Source organism: Eulemur rufifrons, chromosome 2, assembly GCF_041146395.1.
Source record: "Eulemur rufifrons isolate Redbay chromosome 2, OSU_ERuf_1, whole genome shotgun sequence".
Classification (NCBI taxonomy): Eukaryota; Metazoa; Chordata; class Mammalia; order Primates; family Lemuridae; genus Eulemur; species Eulemur rufifrons.
This window is the reverse complement of record NC_090984.1, coordinates 8,398,605-8,417,528: the sequence shown is the minus strand read 5'-3', so window position 1 is coordinate 8,417,528 and position 18,924 is coordinate 8,398,605. Positions and strand designations below refer to the sequence as shown.

Below are 18,924 nucleotides of genomic sequence, written 5' to 3'. Positions count from 1 at the left end.
CCCGGCAGAGCTCCCCCAAGTCCTGGCGCGGCGTTGTGCGCATGCTCATGCGGCTCCGGCTTGGCTTCCCTGAGACCGAGCGTCGGGGCTCTGCGCCCTCGCGCGGTAAGTCCCGGAAGTGCACTCGCCCCGGAGGCGCACGCAGCGCCTCTGACGTCCCCGTGCGGCCACCGTGGGTGCTGCAGCCCCGACGGGACACACGGTCCTGGGCTCCAAAAATGGCTTTATTCCTCAAAGGCTCTGCACTACGGACCTGGGCCCAGCCTAGGGTGGGCCGGCTTAGCCGTTCGGCCTTCGAGCGAGCTTAAAAGTGGCTGAGGCCACTGTGCCGGGAGCTGCGCAGGGAGCTGGCTTCCCAGGTGCCCCAGGTTAGGCCCAGCCCAGACGGGCTGCCCTTGGCGCGGGCCCTTGGGTGCAGGAGGCGAAGCAACTGGCGCAGCACGGCCTGGCGGAGCAGGATGTACACCCAGGGGTCCAGGATCTGGTTCCAAGACGCAAGGCGCACGGCCAGAAACAGCGGCCGCTGCAGGGAGCTGGAACTCCAGCCTCCGACGGCCAGCACCACCAGCACCTGCCGGGAAAGCCGGTGTGAGCGGTGGGGTGGGCGGAAGAGCAGGGCATGGGCGAAGGGTGGGGCTGGGGTGGGTAGGGGCGTGGCTGGAAGGGGAGGCTGGGAGGAGGGGCGGGCCTCAGGAGGAGGGTAGACGGGGATCTATGTGGGAAGGGGCTTTGGAAAGACAGACGTAGAAGCAGAGGCTTCAGTGGGGGAGGGCTCTGGTTAGAAGCCCCAGGTATCCGGAAGGACTTGGGACTCAAGGGGAGAAGAGAAACGGGGCAGGGTGGAGGAGGGCTAGGGAATGAATGAAGCGTGGGGACTTAGAGGGGCAGGGCTGGAGAGGGGCCTGTGTGGGTCGAGGTGGGCTGCAAGAACTTCAGGAAGGAAGAAAGGGGGCTGGAAGGAAGGATGGGACCTCAGAAGCAGAAGGCAAAGGCCTGGCTCTCCTGGCAGGTGGGGCCTCAAGGGGGCGGAGCGTTGGCCGGGTAAGGGACAAAGGCCCAGGTATCCTAAGATGGAGCAGGGTGGGAGGGGCCGAGGAGGGCTCAGAAGGAGCGTGGCTCGCGGGGCGGGCGCGCCCCTCACCAGCAGCGGGCTCCAGCAGATGCACGACACCACCATGATGCCCACGAGCTGGCCCACCATCTCCACGTCGTGGGCGCGAGCTCTGCGTGCTGAGCCGCCGCCCCGGGAGCCGCCAAAGGCGGCGGAGGCCGAAGCGATGGACGAGGCGGACGAGGCGGAGGCCGAGCGGGGTCCGCGCGACCCCCAGCGACGGCGGCTGTCGGGGCCGGAGGCCGAGGGGAGCCGTCCGGAGCGGCGGCGCCAGCGGGCGCGCAGCAGGGCCAGGCCGCTCAGCGTGTTGCACGCGAGCGCGGCAAGGAGCGCGGCCAGGCCGAGGCCGGCGAAGAGGCCAGCGAGCAGTGCCTGGCGCCAGCCGCCCGACGGGCCCAGGCCGATGAAGCACCAGGTGCCGGGGTACTGCAGCTCGTAGCGGCCCACGCGCGCCAGCGGCAGTAGCGCCACAGCCAAGGCCACCGCGGCCAGAGCGGCCAGCGCCAGGCGCGCGCGGGCAGCCGAGACCCGGGCCGCGTGGAGCAGTGGCCGCGTGACGCCCACCCAGCGCTCCACGGCCATGCCGCAGCCCAGCAGCAGCGGGCACAGGCCGAAGAAGACCATGCAGCCGCCCAGGAAGTGGCAGGCTCCCCCGGCCGGCGCGCGCCCCGTGGCGTAGAGGCGCAGCACCAGCGCGCCCGGGATCACGTGGCCCGCCAGGTCGGTGACCAGCAGGCTGGCGACGAACAGAAGGAAGGTGGCAGCTGAGCGGCGGCGCCGCAGGCGGCCCGCGGCCTGGGCCAGCAGCGCCAGCGCCAGCACGTTGGACACGGCGCCCAGTGTCATGGAGAAGATGGGCAGCGCGGGCGACGCGCCCGACGGCTGCACGACCGACGCGTTGGGGATCCCCGGCGCCGCGCACGTGGTCACCTCGCCGGCCAGGCTCAGGTTGAGGGGCCCAGAGGGGCTCATGTCAGGTGCCCGGGGCGCTGGGTAGAGGAGAGGAGGGCAAAGTGAGGCTGGGGGAGGCCCCAGGCGGTCCCATCTCGGATCATCAGGGCCCGTCGGACTCCACGGGTTCTTCTGCGGCTCCTCTGCCAGTGGCAACTCCAAATGACCTTGGCCACTCCTTTCTGACCGCCTCCTCCTCCTCTGCCTCTCACAACCCCATCTCCTGCTCTGGCACCTTGCTCTCCCCCCCACGGGTCCTTGCAGCAAATTTCTGGCCCCTGGCCCTATCAGACCCTGCCATCCCATCTCTCACCCTCACCATGTCACCTTTATTCCAGTCCCATCCTTGACGCCCCCAGCCATGGGCACATCTTGCCCCTTGGCACTGGCTGTCTCCCTATAGCCATGTCCCTGTCACCGTGGAACCTCCTCTGACCCCCATGGCACTGTTGCTGTCTTCACAGCCCCATTTCTGTCCCCATGCCCCATCTCTGTGCTCCATTGCTGTCACCCAGGCCCTACTCTGATCACCTCTGCCTCAGTCTGGATGCCTACGGTCCCCCCATGTCCCAGCCCCAGGACCACCCATTCCTCTGTACCCTGGTGGTGAGGGCTGAAAGTGCAGAGGTGCCCACAGGCCAGATGGGAAGGGAAGGTGGACAGACTCGACAGATGGGGGCTGAGAGCCAAGGAACACAGGACGGACAGACTGAGGCAGCCACCGCCGTCTCTGCATGCCCTCCACTCCCACCAGAGACCCTTGTGTGCCCCAACCTGCTTACCCGGCGCTGCCTGGGATGCTGGGTCCCCATCGCCCGCCGCTCAGCCCCTGAGCCTGCCGCACTGGCCGCCCCGCGCTGCCTGCTGCGCCGGGCTCTCCAGCAGGCCGCTCCCTCCCTCCCTCCCTCTTCCTGGGGCGGCTCCTCGGCTCCTCCCGCCGCCCCTCCTGGTCTCCAGGGGCCGTTCCACCGAGCCCACGCCTGCCGGAGACCTGCAGTGGCAGAGACCCCTCTCTGTGCTCCCGCTAGTGGGCGGGGGCCACTCAGGGCCCCAGATCCCCTCACAGGGAGGGGGGCTCCCTGGGAGTTGGCCTGGTCCCCTGTGACCAGCTCCCAGTGTGGCAAGAGCAGCCCCCTTCCCCCCAGGCGCTCGGGCTTCTTGCCTGCCTCATTAATAAAGCGGATAAAATCTAAACACTGGAAAATGTGAGCATCGCCTGGGGCAGGCTGGGGCGCCTGCAGGGGGTGTTGCTGCCCCCCCACAGCCCCCCGCGGGGCTTTGGTATTAGGGGGGCTAACCCTGTGTGCTTGGGGGCAGCAACGCCCCCTGGCCTGCCAGAGCCTTGGTGGATGTTGGGGTGGGTGGTGGGGGCCGAGCCTGGCTTGGGTCGGGCCCAGCCTGGCCAGGGGATCCGCCCACTATTTACACAGGGGCTTAAGCCCAGGCCAGGGCCACAGCGAGTCATACCCGGCGGGGGAGGGAGAGCAGTCTGCAGGGGGGGCAGGGGAGGCCCGGGCCAACCAGGGGACTCTTCCCTCAGCGTCTAGATCCTGCTTTAGGATGGGTTCAGTAACACCTGGACACGTGTCCCAAGCCACAAAGACAGTCACGCCCTTAAGCCTGGACACACAGCTGCCGCCTCGCCTCCTGCCCTGGAAGTAGGGCACACACAGTCTCACACCCTGAGACACAGTCATCCCCTGAGGCTCTGAGTCCTAGCCTCTGTTGCATCCTGTCCCCATCTCAGCAGCAGCCAGGTGCTGCCATCACATCCCTGAACTCGGTGAACCTGTCACCCCCGGTGCCGGAGATGCACCCGTAGCTACCGACTTCTAACAGCGGCCACTTCCCTCAACATCCCAAAGTGCAGCCCCCTGGGAAAGCGCCATGACGTGACCCCCCCATCACACGGCTTAGTGCTGGGAAATGGAGTGTCACTTGGCAGCCTGAGACACGTACGATCCTTACTGCTGAGCGAGCCCCACGGTCACCTGGAGACTCCCCCCCAACAAGCCAAGACAGGCCCTATGAGGACACTCTACACCCAAGACACAAGGAGTGGCACCCCTGAACACCTGAGATCTAGCTGGCCACCTCTCTCTCCCCTCAGAAACGGCACCTCCCTGACACACACATGCCCACACTTCTGGGTACCCCTAGGCCTAGCCATTCACCCCCCACCCCAGAAACAGCGACACCCCGAGACATCCACTCACACCCCTGCACACCCCAGGGCAAGCCAGTCACAGCCCTGCACACCCCGAGACCCAGCTGCACTGTCACACTCCCCACCACCAGACACTGCCAGTTACGCTCACGAACACGGCTGCCACATCCCTTACCTGTAACACAGATACAAGTCACGGCCCTCCCGCAGCGTGGGCACGAGCCATCAGCACTGATAGACACACAGCCCTACTCAACAGCCCAGATGCACGCAGCCACACCTGCTCTCCACCATGGCCGGCTCTGAGCGCACACGAGGAGCCCACGGGTGCCCAGGGATGCCCCGAGTCACCCTGACAGCAGCTCCCCTGTCCCACCCCACCCCATGAACAGAACCGCAGGCCTGTGTGTGAGCCAGCCCCAGGTGCACCCCATTCCCCCTTCTCTGTGGCCCAGCACGTCCCTGTTGGACTCGGGGAGCGGGCTGGGCTCAGAATTCCCTGCAGCCTCTCAGCTCCCCCCGAACATTCCTGCGGGAGCCTCTGGCCTGGCTCCCCTCACTTCAGTCCTCTCCCTTCCCTCCAGGTCTGGCCAGGGGCCCACCCCCCCTTCTAAGGATCCCCCCTCGATCCTCCAGGATGAAGTGCCTTGTCAAAACAAGCACGCTGGGTTCATGTCCAGTGAGCAGCATTGTGCACCACGGATGCCTGCATGTCCAGGGTCAGCTGGGGTGGGGTGGGGACTGCATTGCAACTGTCCCCCCATCCCTCCGGCTCCATGGGTGGGGCTCCAGCAGGCCTGAGGCGCCATCTTTCTTTTTTCCAAGCCAGGCCTCAATGCCCTGGTGCACCCATGGCTCCAGGTTGTCACCGGCTGTACACAACAGCCTCGTGCCCACTGTTCACAGAGGGCGTGGTCGGGTAGGAGGGCTTGTTCGAGAAAGGGCTGGATTTGAACTCTCAGTAGGCCAGGAAGCTTGGGTCTTGCCCGGAAGTCTGGTGGCCCGCAGCCAGGAGGAACAGTGGGAGGGGGTGGGCGGCCCAGGGCCAGCTTCTAATTCAATTTGGAGCTGAGGACGATGGATTTCAGCTGCCGCATTCTTTCCCAGCCCCGGCCCCACCACCCTCAAACCACACAGGTCCAACAGCAGATAGATTCTTTATATTCAAGACAGCAAATTCAGATACAAAAGCCCACCGCGGTCATGCCTCCCTCCCCCCTGCTCTGGTCCCAGGCTGGGCCTTGAGGGAGAGATGGGGGGGTGGGGAGGAGGTTTGGGGGTTCACAGCAGACTCATTTCAAATGTGGAGGTAACAGACTCCACAGGGAGGAGGCTCCTCTCGGGAGGGGGGTGGTGGAAGGGGAGGGTATTATTGCATTTGCTGGGGGGGGAACACCCCACCCCCGTATTCCCTGCGTTAGGAAACTAGGAAGGTCACCAGCCCCAAACAGAGCCTGAGGCCCCAGGGAGACATAGGGGGACCAGTTTGGCAGCTGATGGCGGAAAGTGTAGCAGGCGGGGGTGGCTGCCCAATTTGGCCAATCCCTCCCCACGCCTGACCCGGCTGAGGTAGGTGGAGAACAGGGCAGGGGGGCCGGGGACCCCAGCCAGGAAGGGGGTGGTACCGATAGCAGTGGGGCAGGGGCCAGGCCCCACCTCCCCTCTGTATGGCCCTGGGGTTGCTGAGCTCGGCCCAAGCCAGACACTTCGGTCTGGGCCCTGGTGTCCCCTCTGGGGGGCTCCTAACCAGGCTGGGCCCAGGTCGTCATCGAGAGGTCCAGTGGGAGTCCTAGTAGCGGCCGACCTTGGCGTCCCCGATGGCACCCCAGACGTCAAAGACGAACTCATCGGGGAAGGCAAAGTCACCAAGCCGTTCATCCAGGGCCTCAGCCAGCTCGTCTGGATTCTTTTTGTCCTTCCCCAGCTCGACCATGGTGGCTGCTGTTGGGGGTGGGGGTAGAATGGAGGCACAGATGGCCTGGGGGGCTCAAGGGAGACTCAGCCCTCATCAGACCTAGAACCCCCCGCCCAGACTGCCCCCATCCCCAGACCCAGGTGCCCGCCACTCACCCAGCTCCGTGTCCCTGATGCCCATGTAACTCTCCAGCAGGTCATCGACCTTCTCAATCGCCTTCTCCTCAAAGGCTGAGGGCTGAGGTGGCGGTGATGGGGGGACAGTGACATCATCATAATATGAATTGAGTAACCGTACTTTTTAAGTGCCAGGTGCCCTGTCATCACTTTACACAAACACATACTTAGTCCTCACAACAACCCTGTGAAGGAGGCATGCGTGTTATTATCATCCCCATTTTACTGATGGGGAAACTGAGGCCCACTTGCCCAAGGAAGGTCCCTGGGAGGTGGCAGAAGCGGCACTCAATCCAGATTGTCTGCCCAGAGCCCCTCGGCCCAACAGGCAGTGCTGCCCCGATGGAAGCACAGGCACCGGCGGAGCTGGGTCACTCACCAGGTCCTCCACTGTGGCGGGGCCCCGGGACCGGAGCCGGAGGGTCCCTCGGCCCGTGCCCAGTTGTGAGCCAGAGCCGGGGCGGCCGCCCCCTGAACGCTGGCTGATCATGTCTGCGGGAGGCAGGGACGGGGTGAGGACGGGGAAGCTCGATTTCAGCACGGTCTGGGCAGGAACCCAGACATCCTGGCCACGGACACCCACCCCCAACCTTCTCTGGAGGGTCAGAGGCTGAGGTGATCCCGGGAGGGTGGGCATGGCATGGATGTGGTAGGGGGGCACGGCTGGGGATCAGGAATGGGAAATACTGGAGGGGACACGGGAGGAGCCACTTCTGCTCTCTTCTGAGGGACAGCGGGGCTGGGGGCCTGGGTCTCCAGCTACTCTCCTCTCGCCAAGCAGGGGTGTGTGGGGCCAAGGGGGTACGGCGGCTATGCCACAGACCAGGCCTACCTGCCCAGGAAAGTGACTGAGTCCCCCACCCCCACCACAGGGGCCTCGGGCCCATTCCTGAGAGTTAGTGAAGCCAGATGGAGAAGTGGGGGAATGGCACGAGGCAGCCAAGCCTGGCTTCTCGGGGCTGGGGGCTGGCCAGGGGTGGGGGCGCTTGGCTGGGCTAATGGCTCCTGGAAACTGGGTGTGGGGGCAACTTCCTCCCCGCCCCCGCCCTTCTCCCAGGTTGGGCCAGGAGCCAGCACCCCCTCCTGGAGCAGGGCGGGGCGGCCCCCTTTCTCTGCAGCCGGCTGGGCTTTGGCGCCACCTGCTGGCAGCTCCCAGTACCACAGCCTGATCCCACCCAAGCAGAGTGGCTTTGGAGGTCCAGGTGGCAGCTGCCCCTCACCAAAGGCCTTGCGGGGCTCCGTGAGCTTCAGCGTGAAGGTGCGGCCCCGGGGCAGCTCCTTGAGCAGCCGGGCCACCTCATAGTGCCGGCAGCCCAACAGGCTCTGCCCGTTGATGGCCTCGATCATGTCGCCCACACTGATGAGCTGGATGTGGTCAATCACGCTGCCCTCCTTGATGCGCTGTGAGGACAGAGTCGTCAGTACCTGTGGCTCTGCCCTGGGTCCCATGGCCCACCCTTGCCCCCAGGCCTCCCGAGTGCCCTGTCCATCCACCTTGATGAAAGCATAGCCGGCCCCATTGTCCGTGATGGTGAGCCCCAGAGCGTCCTCCGACTTGAACACCTCCACCTCCTTGCGTTGCCCCTTGACGTGGGCAAAGATGAAGTCCTCCAGGCCAATCTGGCCCCCCAGCAGCTTGTCCATGTCCACTTTGTGGGTGTTGAGGGTACAGAACATCACCTGCAAGGGCGGGAGACACTCAACCCTCACCTTCCTCCCTTGCCCTTTGCAAACCATCACTTGCCAGGGAAAGGAGGAGCTGGGAGAGGGCTGGGGGACTCCGTCCCAGTGCCTGCCCACGCCGAGCCAGGGTGGGGCGGCCCCCAGTAGCATGCCAGCTATGCTGGGACAAGCATTTCTGTGCTAGCAAAAATTTACTGCTGTTTCCAGGGAGCAGAGCCCGACACATAGCAGGTCCTCGGTGAATGCTTGTGGAAGGCACAGACCTTCACCCTGCTCACGGAGACCCCAGCAACTGCTTCCTGCTCAATCCCACTGCTGCCCTCCTTGCCACCCTCCCTCCCACCCCACAGTCTTTGGGGTCAGGTGTCCCAATGCATCATTGGAGAGTACATCTTGCATCTGACCTCTAGCCTCCACACTCTACTGGGGTGCCGGCCTCCCAATGCCTTATGGGGAACTCAGCATCCAGCCCTGGCCATCAGCTCCCATAATCCATTAGGGCACAGGCTTCCCAGTGCCTGATGGGAATTCAGCATCCTGCCTTGGCCTCCATTTCCCCATAATTCACTGGGTTACAGGCCACCCGATGCCTGATGGGAATTCAGCATCCAGCCCTAACTATCAGCTCCCACAATCCATTGGAGTGCAGGCCTCCCAGTGCCTTATGGAAATTCAGCATCCGTCAGTTCTGCAGTCCGCTGAGGTACCGGTTCCCAGTACCTGATAAGAACTCAGCATTCAGCTGTGGCCGTCAGCCTCCCACAATCTACTAGGCTACAGGTCTCCCAAGGCTTTAAGGAAATTCGGCATCCAGCCCTGGCCATCAGCCCCCACAATCCACTGGGGCACTGGCCTCTAAGTGCCTGATGGGAACTCAGCTTCTAGACCTGGCCATCAGCCCCCACAGCCCACTGGGGCACAGATCTCCCAGTGCCTGATGGGAACTTGGAGTGCAGACCTGGCCATCAGCCCCCACAACCCACTGGGGCACAGGCCTGCCAGTGCCTTATGGGAAGTCAGCATCCAGCCCTGGCCTCTAATTCCCCACGATGCACTGGGGCACAGACCTCAGCAACTGCAGCTCCAGCACCCAAGCCCTGGCTCACGAACAGAGTGCAGGCCCAGGCCTCTAGCCCTGCTGAGGGACCCTGGTGCCCAGCTCCCCAGGGGGTACCTCGGCAGTTGGCAGGCGGAAGGCCTCAGCGATCTTGCCGTACAGCTCCTTGACATTGGTGAAGCCCTCGATGCGGCCAGTGGGACTGCCGTGGGCCAGCTGGGTGTGGAACACGAGGCGGGGCCGCAGGGCTGGCGGTGGAGGGGGCAAGCCCATTTGGGGCCCCCCTGCCCCACCTCCACCCAGGGGCCCCAGCTCCCCGACGCCCAGCCCACCACGGCCTGGCTCAGCCTCCTCATTTTCTACCAAAGGCGGCGCCTTTTTCCGCCGCCCCAGTCCCAGCGGCATGAGCAGCAAAAAGTAGGGGCACGCCCGGAAGACCTGCAGGACAGAAAGCGGGGCTCAGGACCTCGGTACCGCTCCCTCACTCCTAGCATCAGACAGGCCCAATGAAGTATTCAGACAACAAACTCGCCTCAGTTCAAATCCTGGTGTCGGTATTCACACACTTGCGCAGAAAGCGGTAACAACAGCAGTTGGTATCTCTTACACCCCAAGCTAACTCTTGTGACCTTCCTTAATCCTCACCCCACACTGTAATGGAAGGACCACATTATGCTGTAATCATGCCCATTTAACAGAGGAGAAAATGGAGGCTCAAAGCAATTTCTCTTCATTTTTCTATCACTCATTAATGCTGTGGGCAAAAAATTTGATTCTTCCCTCTTCAAAGCACACAGGTGATGGCACTCCCTGACCCTCTTGTGACTGGGCAGGTAAATAACTAGTTCTGGCCAATGGGGCGTAAAAGGAAGCAATATATGACACTTCTGGGCTAAAGCATTTAACTACTAGAGTGTGGGCCTCCACAACTCCATTTCTTTTGGACAGGGTGAGCAGCCACATTCCATAACGGTGGCCACTCAATCAGGTCACACCTTGAGTGATGACAATGAATGGAGCTCACCCGCTGAGCTGCAACGGAAGTGTAGCAGGAACTAAAAATAAACTTTTGTTGAGTTCAGCCAGTAAGATTTTGGGGTTGTTACTACAACAAAACCTATCCTGATGGACACACTTTTTTTCTTTCTTTTCATTCTCTAGTTCTTTCTTCCTTCCTCCTTTCCTTCAAACTTTTTTTTTTTTAGTATTTAACATATTCCACATGCCATTTTATTTTATCTTATTTTTTTGAGACAGAGGTCTTGCTCTGTCATCCTGGCTAGAGTGCAGCGGCATCATCGTAGCTCACTGCAACTTCAAACTCCTGGGCTCAAGTGATCCTCCCGCCTCAGCCTCTTGAGTAGCTGGGACTACAGGTGCATGCACCACCATGCCTGGCTCAGTTTTGCATTTTTAGTAGAGATGGGGCCTCGCTCTTGCTCAGACTGTTCTCAAACTCCTGAGCTCAAGCGATCTTCCCACCTCAGCCTCTGAGAGTGCTAGGATTACAGGCGTGAATCACCGTGCCTGGCTAATGCACCATTTTAGATGTTGCCTTCAGTAAGACAAGCAAGATTCCTGAGTAGGGCCACCGCGTGCAGTTATGCAGGTTGTGCACTGTGCAAAAACACTAGATCAAGGTGGCAAGTGGGACTGAAATTCAGCCTGAGCTCTGCCTGCCAAACTACATTCCTTGGTGTGGTGTGGTCTGCCGGGAGGAAGAGCTGCCTTTCTGATGTACTCACAGGTGCTATGTAGGCTAGCTGGGGCTCTGTCCAGGCCCCCCCGAAGTGGACAGTCCAGAGAGAGAGATGCATGGTTGGCAAGCAAATGTGTAAATGTCTAACACAATTTCTAATAGTGCTAGAAAAACAATAAAGCAAGACAAGCTCTACAGACAAGGTCAAGGAGGGCCTCTCTGAGCAAGTGAAGCTGAACCTCAGAGCTGAATCACAGGAGAAAGCACCCATGCAAGGCTTTGGGGCAAGAACATTCTGGGCAGAGGGAACAGCCAGTACAAAGGCCCTGGGGTGGGCATGTGCTTGGCATATTGGAGGAACAGTGAGGAGGCCCATGTAGCTGGAGCAGAGTAAGTGGGGGACAGAGGGAGGAGGTGAGGGCAGGAAGGTAATAGTGTTGCTATAGTTTGGAGATGGTTTGTCTGTTCTACCAAAAAAATGCATGCTGGAATTTGATCCTTAAAGTGGCAGTGTTGGGAGGTGGGGCTTAGTAGAAGGCGTTTGGGTCCTGGGGGTGGATCCCTCATGAATGGCTTGATGCTGTGCTTGAGGCAGTGAGTGAGTTCTCTCGCTCTTGAAGCTGGATGAGTTCTCCAAGGAACAGATTAGTTCCTGAGAGAGTGGGTTGTTATAAAGCCGGGGCGCTCCTCAGGTTTCCTTGTCTTTCCGTGTCCACTTCCCCTTTGACATTCTCCATCATGCTGTGATGCAGCAAGAAAACCCCCTCCAGAAGCAGTGCCATGCCCTTGAACTTCTCAGGCTGGAGAACTGCAAACTCAATAGATCTCTTTTCTTTATGTATTAACCAATCTTGAGTATTCTTTTATAGCACGACAAAATGGACTGAGACACGAGTAGAGCATGCAGGGCCTTTGAATCTCAGGGAGGAGGTTGGGTTTTATCTCAAGTGAGGTGGGAGCCATGGAGGGTTCTAAGCAGAGGAGGGACGTGCCCTTCCTCAGGCTCACAGATCAGCTAGGAGCCCAGTACGGCTGTAGCAGAATGAACAAAGGGGAGAATGTGACGACGGGAGGGAAAAGAGGTGACAGGGACAAACTGCGCAGGAGCATTACAGATTGGGGAAGAGTTCAGATTTCATTTTTAAGTCACACATCCAAAGTCACAGAGGAAGGCCGGGCGCGGTGGCTCACGCCTGTAATCCTAGCACTCTGGGAGGCCGAGGTGGGCGGATCGTTTGAGCTCAGGAGTTCAAGACCAGCCTGAGCAAGAGCGAGACCCCATCTCTACTAAAAATAGAAAGAAATTATACGGACAACTAAAAATATATATAGAAAAAATTAGCCGGGCATGGTGGCGCATGCCTGTAGTCCCAGCTACTCGGGAGGCTGAGGCAGGAGGATTGCTTGAGCTCAGGAGTTTGAGGTTGCTGTGAGCTAGGCTGACGCCACGGCACTCACTCTAGCCTGGGCAACAGAGTGAGACTCTGTCTCAAAAAAAAAAAAAAAAAAAAAAACAAAGTCACAGAGGATGGATGTGTGCCCAGGTCTGCCTGACTCCCCAGCCCAAGCACATAATCACGAAGCTACCCCCTAAGTGACGCCATCTCTCCGGGCCCCAGATGCCTGGTCTGCAGATGAGGATGTTCCAGCCACCTTTCCTGGTGGTGGTGAGGCTCGAATTACACACCGGATTCTATTTTTCTGTGAAAAGGGGACTTCCTGGTCCCTCCCTTCAGATTGTCTCTTCCAGGGGGCCAACCTGGATTCAGTTGAGCCCAGCTGGCTGTGCTTATCACTGGGCATCCATGTGTTCATGCGTTCGTTCATTCATTCATTCACTTATCTTCCAACACCTCCTCTGATATCACCTGCTCCGCCCCGTCATCACTCACCTAGACTAGTGCAGTCGCCTCTTGCGGGTTTCCTGGCTTCCACGTGCGCCCCCCACAGCTTCTTGTTAAGACAGCAGCCAGAATGACCCTGTAAAACATAAATCACATCACTTCTGTCTCTGCTCGGACCCCTCTCAGGGCTCATACCTCACTTGGGATAAAAGCCGATGTCTTCCACATAGCCCACAGGCCCCAAAGGACTTACCCTGTCACCTCCCAGCCCTCACCTCCTCCCACTCTCCCCCTTGCTCACTCCCTCCAACACACCAGGCAGTCTAGCCTCAGGGCCTTGGCACTGGCTGTTCCCTTTGATACACACCTGACTCATGACCTCACTTGTTTCAGGTGGAATATATTTTTCATTTATACCTTGTGCATTGTCTGTTTTCTGAGAAGACAAAGAATTCTGTCTTATTCATCCCTATATCCTTAGTGCATAAAACAGTGCCTGGCACATAGCAGTTGCTCAATAAATACTTGTTGAATGAATGAGAGGATGAATGATCCCATTCATTCATTCATACTCACTAGCCTGCCAGTCCCTATGCTTGGCTCTGGTGAAATAAGGGGCACAGGCTGTATGTAGTCTCTGTCCTCAAAAGGGACTTCTCTCTCCAGCAAAAGTGCAACCCCCACTCTGTGGTCCCCTCCCAGCCTCGTGCTGGGCACATAGTAGGTGTTTCATCTAGCCATGAAGGCAGGAACAGCAACTCCCACTTCTTTCATTGTGGCTTTGATGTTCACTACCCTGATGAACAATGATGTTCAACACTTTTTTATACATTGATTAACCATTTGGATGTGTCTTTCTGTGAATGGCCTGTGTAAGTCTTTGCCCATTTTCTTTTTAATGCATGGCCTGTTTTTAATTGCAAGGCCTTTTTTCTTACTGATTGTGCTAACTCTTTACATGTTCTGGACAATGGTCTTTTTTTTTTTTTTTTGAGACAGAGGCTCACTCTGCTGCCTGGGCTAGAGTGAGTGCCGTGTTGTCAGCCTTAGCAACCTCAAACTCCTGGGCTCAAGTGATCCTCCTGCCTCAGCCTCCCGCGTAGCTGGGACTACAGGCATGCGCCACCATGCCCAGCTAATTTTTTCTATTTTTAGTTGTCCGGCTAATTTCTTTCTATTTTTAGTAGAGATGGGGCCTTGCTCTTGCTCAGGCTGGTCTCGAACTCCTGACCTCAAATGATCCTCCCACCTTGGCCTCCAGAGTGCTAGGATTACAGGCATGAGCCACCATGCCAGGCTGACAATAGTCTTCTATTGGTTCCCTCATCTCTCTATCCGTAGCACCCATCACAGAGTCTAGCACACAGTAGGCACGCACTGAATATTTGAGAACAATAAATTCTAAATGAAAAAACCAGTACTGTCCCCTCAAGTTATTTCATCACACTCAATGATGCTAAAAAAAAAAAAAGAAAAAACACAATTCTCATCATCCTTCACTATCCCCCTCCCACCCCCCTGGCTCTACCCACTGGGAGGCATGATGCTAAGAACAGGAGACTGGAACCTCACTCCATTTTTATTAGCTGTGTGACTTTGGGCAAGTGTCTTAACCTCTCTGAGCCCCAAGGAAATCACGCATGTGCCCGGGACAGTTCCTGGCCCACAATAAGTGTCCCATAAATGTTGGTGACTATTGTTACTGTTGCTACCTCTACTGTCTGCCAGTCAGTCTCGAAGATGCCTTACTTTCCCTGTTGTCAATTCCCCATCTCCTTACTCTCTGCCCACACCCACTGCCCTGGTTCAAGCCGGCTCCTGTGTCCTCACCTGTGAAGGGGAATAACAGTAGTGAGGAAAGTAGGGGATTAACGAATTTGCCTTCCAGGACATAAGAGGCCTCGCAGCCTGGGTTCGAATCCCACTCCTGCTCCTTACCAGCTGCGTGGCCGTGCGCAAGTCACTTCACTTCACAGGGCCTCTGTGTCCTCATCTGAAAAGTGGGCAGAATTCTTGTCACTCAGGCAGCTTGTGGAAATGCAAAGAGATTATGAATGCAACTGGCCTAGCACTCTGCCCCAGACTCCATTTAAGGAAGCTGTTATTATTATTGTCATTGGTATTGTTGCCTCCTCCCCTTCCCAGCCCAGGAATATCCCAGCCCTTCCTGCCTGCCAAGGCCTACTCAGGCCAACTCCTCCAGGCAGCCTTCCTGGCTTGCCCCAGCCTGTTAGAACTGCCCCTGTGGTATAGACAGCTCAGGCCCATGAACTTAATTACATGCTGTTCTAGCAGAACTCTTGTCTTCCAGTCTCAGGCTGTTATTTAACTTCTTGTCTCTATTTTAAAACGTAAACCAGATGGCATCACTCCCCTGCCTGAAACCTTACAATGGTTTCCCACCTTCCAGAGGAAAAACTCCAACCTCCATACTCTGACCCACAAAGCCCTGCAGAATCGTGGCTCTGGCTTCGTCTTCTGCCCAGACGCGCTATTCCAAGCTTGGTCCAGCCTCAAGGCCTTTGCCCTGGCTCTGTCCCTTGTCCAGTCGCTACAGGGCTGGCTCCTTTTGTCATCCAGACCTCAGCCCAAGAGCATCCCCTGCCCACAACTACTCTGTCATGCCCCCCCTCATATTTTATTCACGGCACTTAACACAATCTGAAATTATCTTCTTCATTTACTTGCTACCTTGTCTGTTGCCTGTTCCCCTCCCTGCCCCCCCATGAGAATGCCAACTCCCTCAAAGCAGGAATTTTTGTCTTTTTTATTATATCCTCTGTGCCAAGAACAGTGCCTGGCACATAGTAGGTGCTCAAGTATTTGTAGAATGAATGTGGCTTATGTCCTCATTCTGATTGCTCTTGGAGCCCCCTATAGTCAAAACAGCCCCAAACAGCCCCCCAATCCTCAAAACAAGCCTGCGGTGGGGTCACTAACTCTCATCGCCTCCCCGCTGTCCCTGTCTCCCCTCGCACCTGAGCACGGGGATAAAGAAGAGCAGCTTTAGCCTGGGCACCGAGTTTGTGGGCTAGAATGTCAGCATCCCCACTCCATCCTTGGGAAGGACCTTACAGCCACACAGAAGCCCAGGGGGGGAGCAGGAAGAGTTCGGGAAGGGAGTTCCCGGGAGCTCCCATAAGCTAGTGGAGGTTGGGGGACACCACGCCCAGACTCCCCCTTCCAGCAAGGTATTGCTTTGGAGAGAAGGAGGCCTCTGATTCACTCTTGAAAAACCGGCTCCTGGTTATTTCCGGGGAGAACGCCTACTGCCCAGCCTTGGCCCCGGCTGCCCAGGGGACCCAGTGGACCCAGGACCCCAGCATCCTGGCCTCCTGCCCGTCTCCCCTGTGCATGTCACTCTCTTCTCAGGTATTTGGGCCTTGCCTTTCCATTTCAGGAGAGAAGGGAGTGGAGGCAGCTTCCTGTTTGAGCAACTGGTGTCTGGCAACCTCTAGGGGTTGGGAGGGGCAGGGGAGGAAGCAAAGACCAGCAGGTGTGGCCCAGATGGCGAGTGTGAGGTGGGGACGTGGAGAGGTGGGGAAGTGGGTGGGAAGGGGCTGGTCAGGAACACTGGGGCCGTGGAGCCACTGGGCATCCAGTCTAGTGGTCGAGACTCCAGTCCTAGACTCTGAGGCATGAGTTCCAGTCCCGGATCTGTCACTGACTAGCTAGCTGTGCGACCTCGGGCAAGTCACTCCATCTCTCTGGGTCTGCTGCCTCACCTCTAAAAGAAGTAACAGCACCTCCCATGAGGTGTTTTGATTCAATGATCTGCATGGTAAATGCGTGACACGGAAGCGCTCGATAAATGCTAGCTGGGGTGAGTTTCTCATATTGTTATTCTCCAAAGCCTGGTCCTCACCGCGTACCCGCGCGCCCTGGGGGGTTCAGACGCGGTCAGATCGTGGGGGAGGTGCCCGGGCAGGGCTCAGAAATACTGACCCCGCGCCTGTCTCCGCCGGGACGGGGACTGTCCAGAGGGAGGAAGGGGGCAGGGGCTCGGCACGGCTGGAGACCCCTGCCGGGGGCGGGAAGGGAGCTGCCCCGCAGGGAAGGGGCCTCGGGCATCCCCGCTCCCAACTCTGGACCTCCAGTCGCGTCCACGGGGCCGGCCCCACCCTGCACGATCGGCCGGACCCCCGCGAGTCCGCGCCCCCCCGGGGTTCGCGCTGGACCCCCCACCGCGGGCGGCCGCACGCGTCCCGCAGGGGCCACTCACCAGCGCCGCCGCCTTCCCACGCGCACCCGGCTCGGCCCCTCCGCAAACTCCGGCCCGGGCCTCTCCCGCAGCGGCGGCGGGCGGGGCGGGGCCGACGCCGGAAGCCGACCAATCAGCGGCGGCGGCCCGTTGCTCTCGGCCAATCCGCGCCTCCCCGCTTCGGGTGGGACCGACGGACACATTCCAGAGGGATCCCTCCGCCGCGCCCGGCTTCCCGGCGCCCCCCGCGCCCTGGAGAAGTGGGCCGCTCCGCCCGCCCAGGCCGCGGCGGCTGTACCACCGCGCGACCGCGGGGGGGGGGGGGGTCAGCTACGGCTGCCAATCGCCGGGGAGGAAGGACAGAGAGCGGCCAATGGGAACCCGGGGCCCCTGCACCACGTGCTGTTGGCCGAGTGTCAATCGGGGTGCCCTGGGTGGTAAGGGACAGGGGACGGGCCGTGGGAGTCAGGTGACCGAGGCCGAGTTTCGGGAGAGGATGCGAACTCCTGACGTCCAGGAAAGGGAGCACTTTAGGAGACCTGCGGGGGGGTGCCTATGGCAGCTCCCAACCCAGTTCCCCGCCTGGCCTTCTCTGCCCCAGCCGGGCCATCCTCCCACGGATGAAAAGATGCATTCATTCCGGGCGGGCAGGCGGGGGACCGAGATGAATAGGGAGGGTCCCGAGTGTCCCTGCTTCCTGGGGTATACAATGGACAAAGGCATCCATCCATCCATCCATTCATTCATTCACTCATCTAATGTTTAACGTACCCCCTGCTCCGTGCCAGGCTCTGTCCTACCTCTACAGATACATCAACGAATAAGCTGAGTGTGTTCCTGGTAGAGGGAACAGCGTGTGCAGAGGCCTGGAGGCCAGAGAGATACAGCACACTTTAGAATGGTGCAATACGGTGGGAGCTAGCAAAAGGCACAGTGGGATGGAAGACGAGGCGAGATGGTCTATTCGCTTGTTTCGTATGTGCTAGGTCACAGAAGGTCCCCACCCAGCCTCTGCCCTCAGGGAGCTGACCTTCCAAGGGCCTGTCTCCTCCATCTGACTGCGAGGGTAGAGGCCGAGTCTCTCTTGTCAACCGCTCACCGCCACCCCACGTGGGCACAGAGCAGGGTCTCGGCAAACCTATCTGGATGAATGGACCCGGTAGAGTTTATGAGGAGATAATCACACCATCAACAGGTTTGGCTTGTAACTGGGATTTCTCAGGCCAGCGCAGGTCCCAAGAAATAAAGTCACAAATGCACTTTAAGCAGGCCAGGACACTCACTTCCCAGGACAGGTGAGATTTCCTTGTTCTAGTTCAAATCCAGCCACTTGGGCAGTTGGGGCCAGACTGGGAGGTCGCTGTGTGTTCTGGGAATTGTAGTTCTTGGAGGCCTCAAATTGCTGCAACTGTGCTCAAGCCTACTTGAATGACTGGCTCTTTGCAGCCCCTGGGGTTAGCTGCATCTCAGCCCCGCCAGGACAAACAGAGGCAAAAAGTGAAAGGGAATATTGGGCTTTGAGCTTATCCATTGAGCGCTGCCTGGCTGGCCCCACCCAGCTGGCAAACACCGAGATTGCTCTGGCAGGCCAGGCAACAGGCACAGCTATTGTCCCTCCCTTCCTGTTCTGCTGACCTCTGCCACCTGCACTGAGCGAGCAGTTGCCTTGGCTGGGCCAGTGCCCTCTGTGGGACTGTGCCCACTGCCTTGCTTGCACCTGGCATCTGAGCTGCCCCTTGCACACCTGGAGAGGGCAGGATGCAGGGCCTTGGAGACAGCATGAGGTGAGCTGCAGAGTCCTAAGCCAGAATTCACCTGCCTCTTGTTAACTGATGAGGAAGTGCCCAGAGAGGGGGTGATGGGATTGCCCAAGGGCACAGAGCAGCGCTGGGTACCTCCTACCTGATTTTATAGCTCAAGAGGCATGCCTGAAAACTGAGGCCGGGAGGCCCAGCGGGTGAGGAGCTCAGACTGAGTTCCACCTCTGCTCCTTTGGGGAAAAAAAGTTCTCATTCTGGAATGCCAACTAGTACACGCAGAAGGAAAGGTTGAGTTAGAAAAATCACCACTTTATTTGCTGGGCACCATGGTGCACGCCTATAGTCCCAGCTACTCAAGAG

General features: G+C 59.0%; 2 protein-coding genes across 5 annotated transcripts; both read right to left on the bottom strand.

Moving 5' to 3' along the window:
• Positions 1 to 212: 212 nt before the first annotated feature.
• Positions 213 to 2,100, bottom strand: PTGER1 (prostaglandin E receptor 1). The gene is made up of 2 exons (XM_069494733.1): positions 1,142 to 2,100; positions 213 to 571 (listed from the first exon to the last, which is right to left on the bottom strand). Exons 1-2 carry the CDS (start codon positions 2,081 to 2,083, stop codon positions 305 to 307), a joined length of 1,209 nt encoding a protein of 402 aa, XP_069350834.1. The 5' UTR covers positions 2,084 to 2,100; the 3' UTR covers positions 213 to 304.
• A 3,270-nt stretch (positions 2,101 to 5,370) lies between these two features.
• GIPC1 (GIPC PDZ domain containing family member 1) lies at positions 5,371 to 16,878 on the bottom strand. 4 transcript variants are annotated; one of them, XM_069494698.1, is made up of 9 exons: positions 16,826 to 16,878; positions 14,542 to 14,596; positions 12,652 to 12,739; positions 9,178 to 9,498; positions 7,815 to 8,000; positions 7,541 to 7,721; positions 6,700 to 6,812; positions 6,300 to 6,381; positions 5,371 to 6,170 (listed from the first exon to the last, which is right to left on the bottom strand). In XM_069494698.1, the coding sequence occupies exons 4-9, from the start codon at positions 9,463 to 9,465 to the stop codon at positions 6,019 to 6,021; spliced, it is 1,002 nt and encodes a 333-aa protein (XP_069350799.1). In that variant the 5' UTR covers positions 9,466 to 9,498; positions 12,652 to 12,739; positions 14,542 to 14,596; positions 16,826 to 16,878; the 3' UTR covers positions 5,371 to 6,018. The 4 variants fall into 4 exon arrangements, with proteins under 4 accessions (XP_069350799.1, XP_069350807.1, XP_069350822.1 ...); XM_069494714.1 differs by having other exon boundaries at positions 5,400 to 6,167; XM_069494706.1 differs by lacking the exons at positions 14,542 to 14,596; positions 16,826 to 16,878 and having other exon boundaries at positions 12,652 to 12,742.
• Positions 16,879 to 18,924: the final 2,046 nt, after the last annotated feature.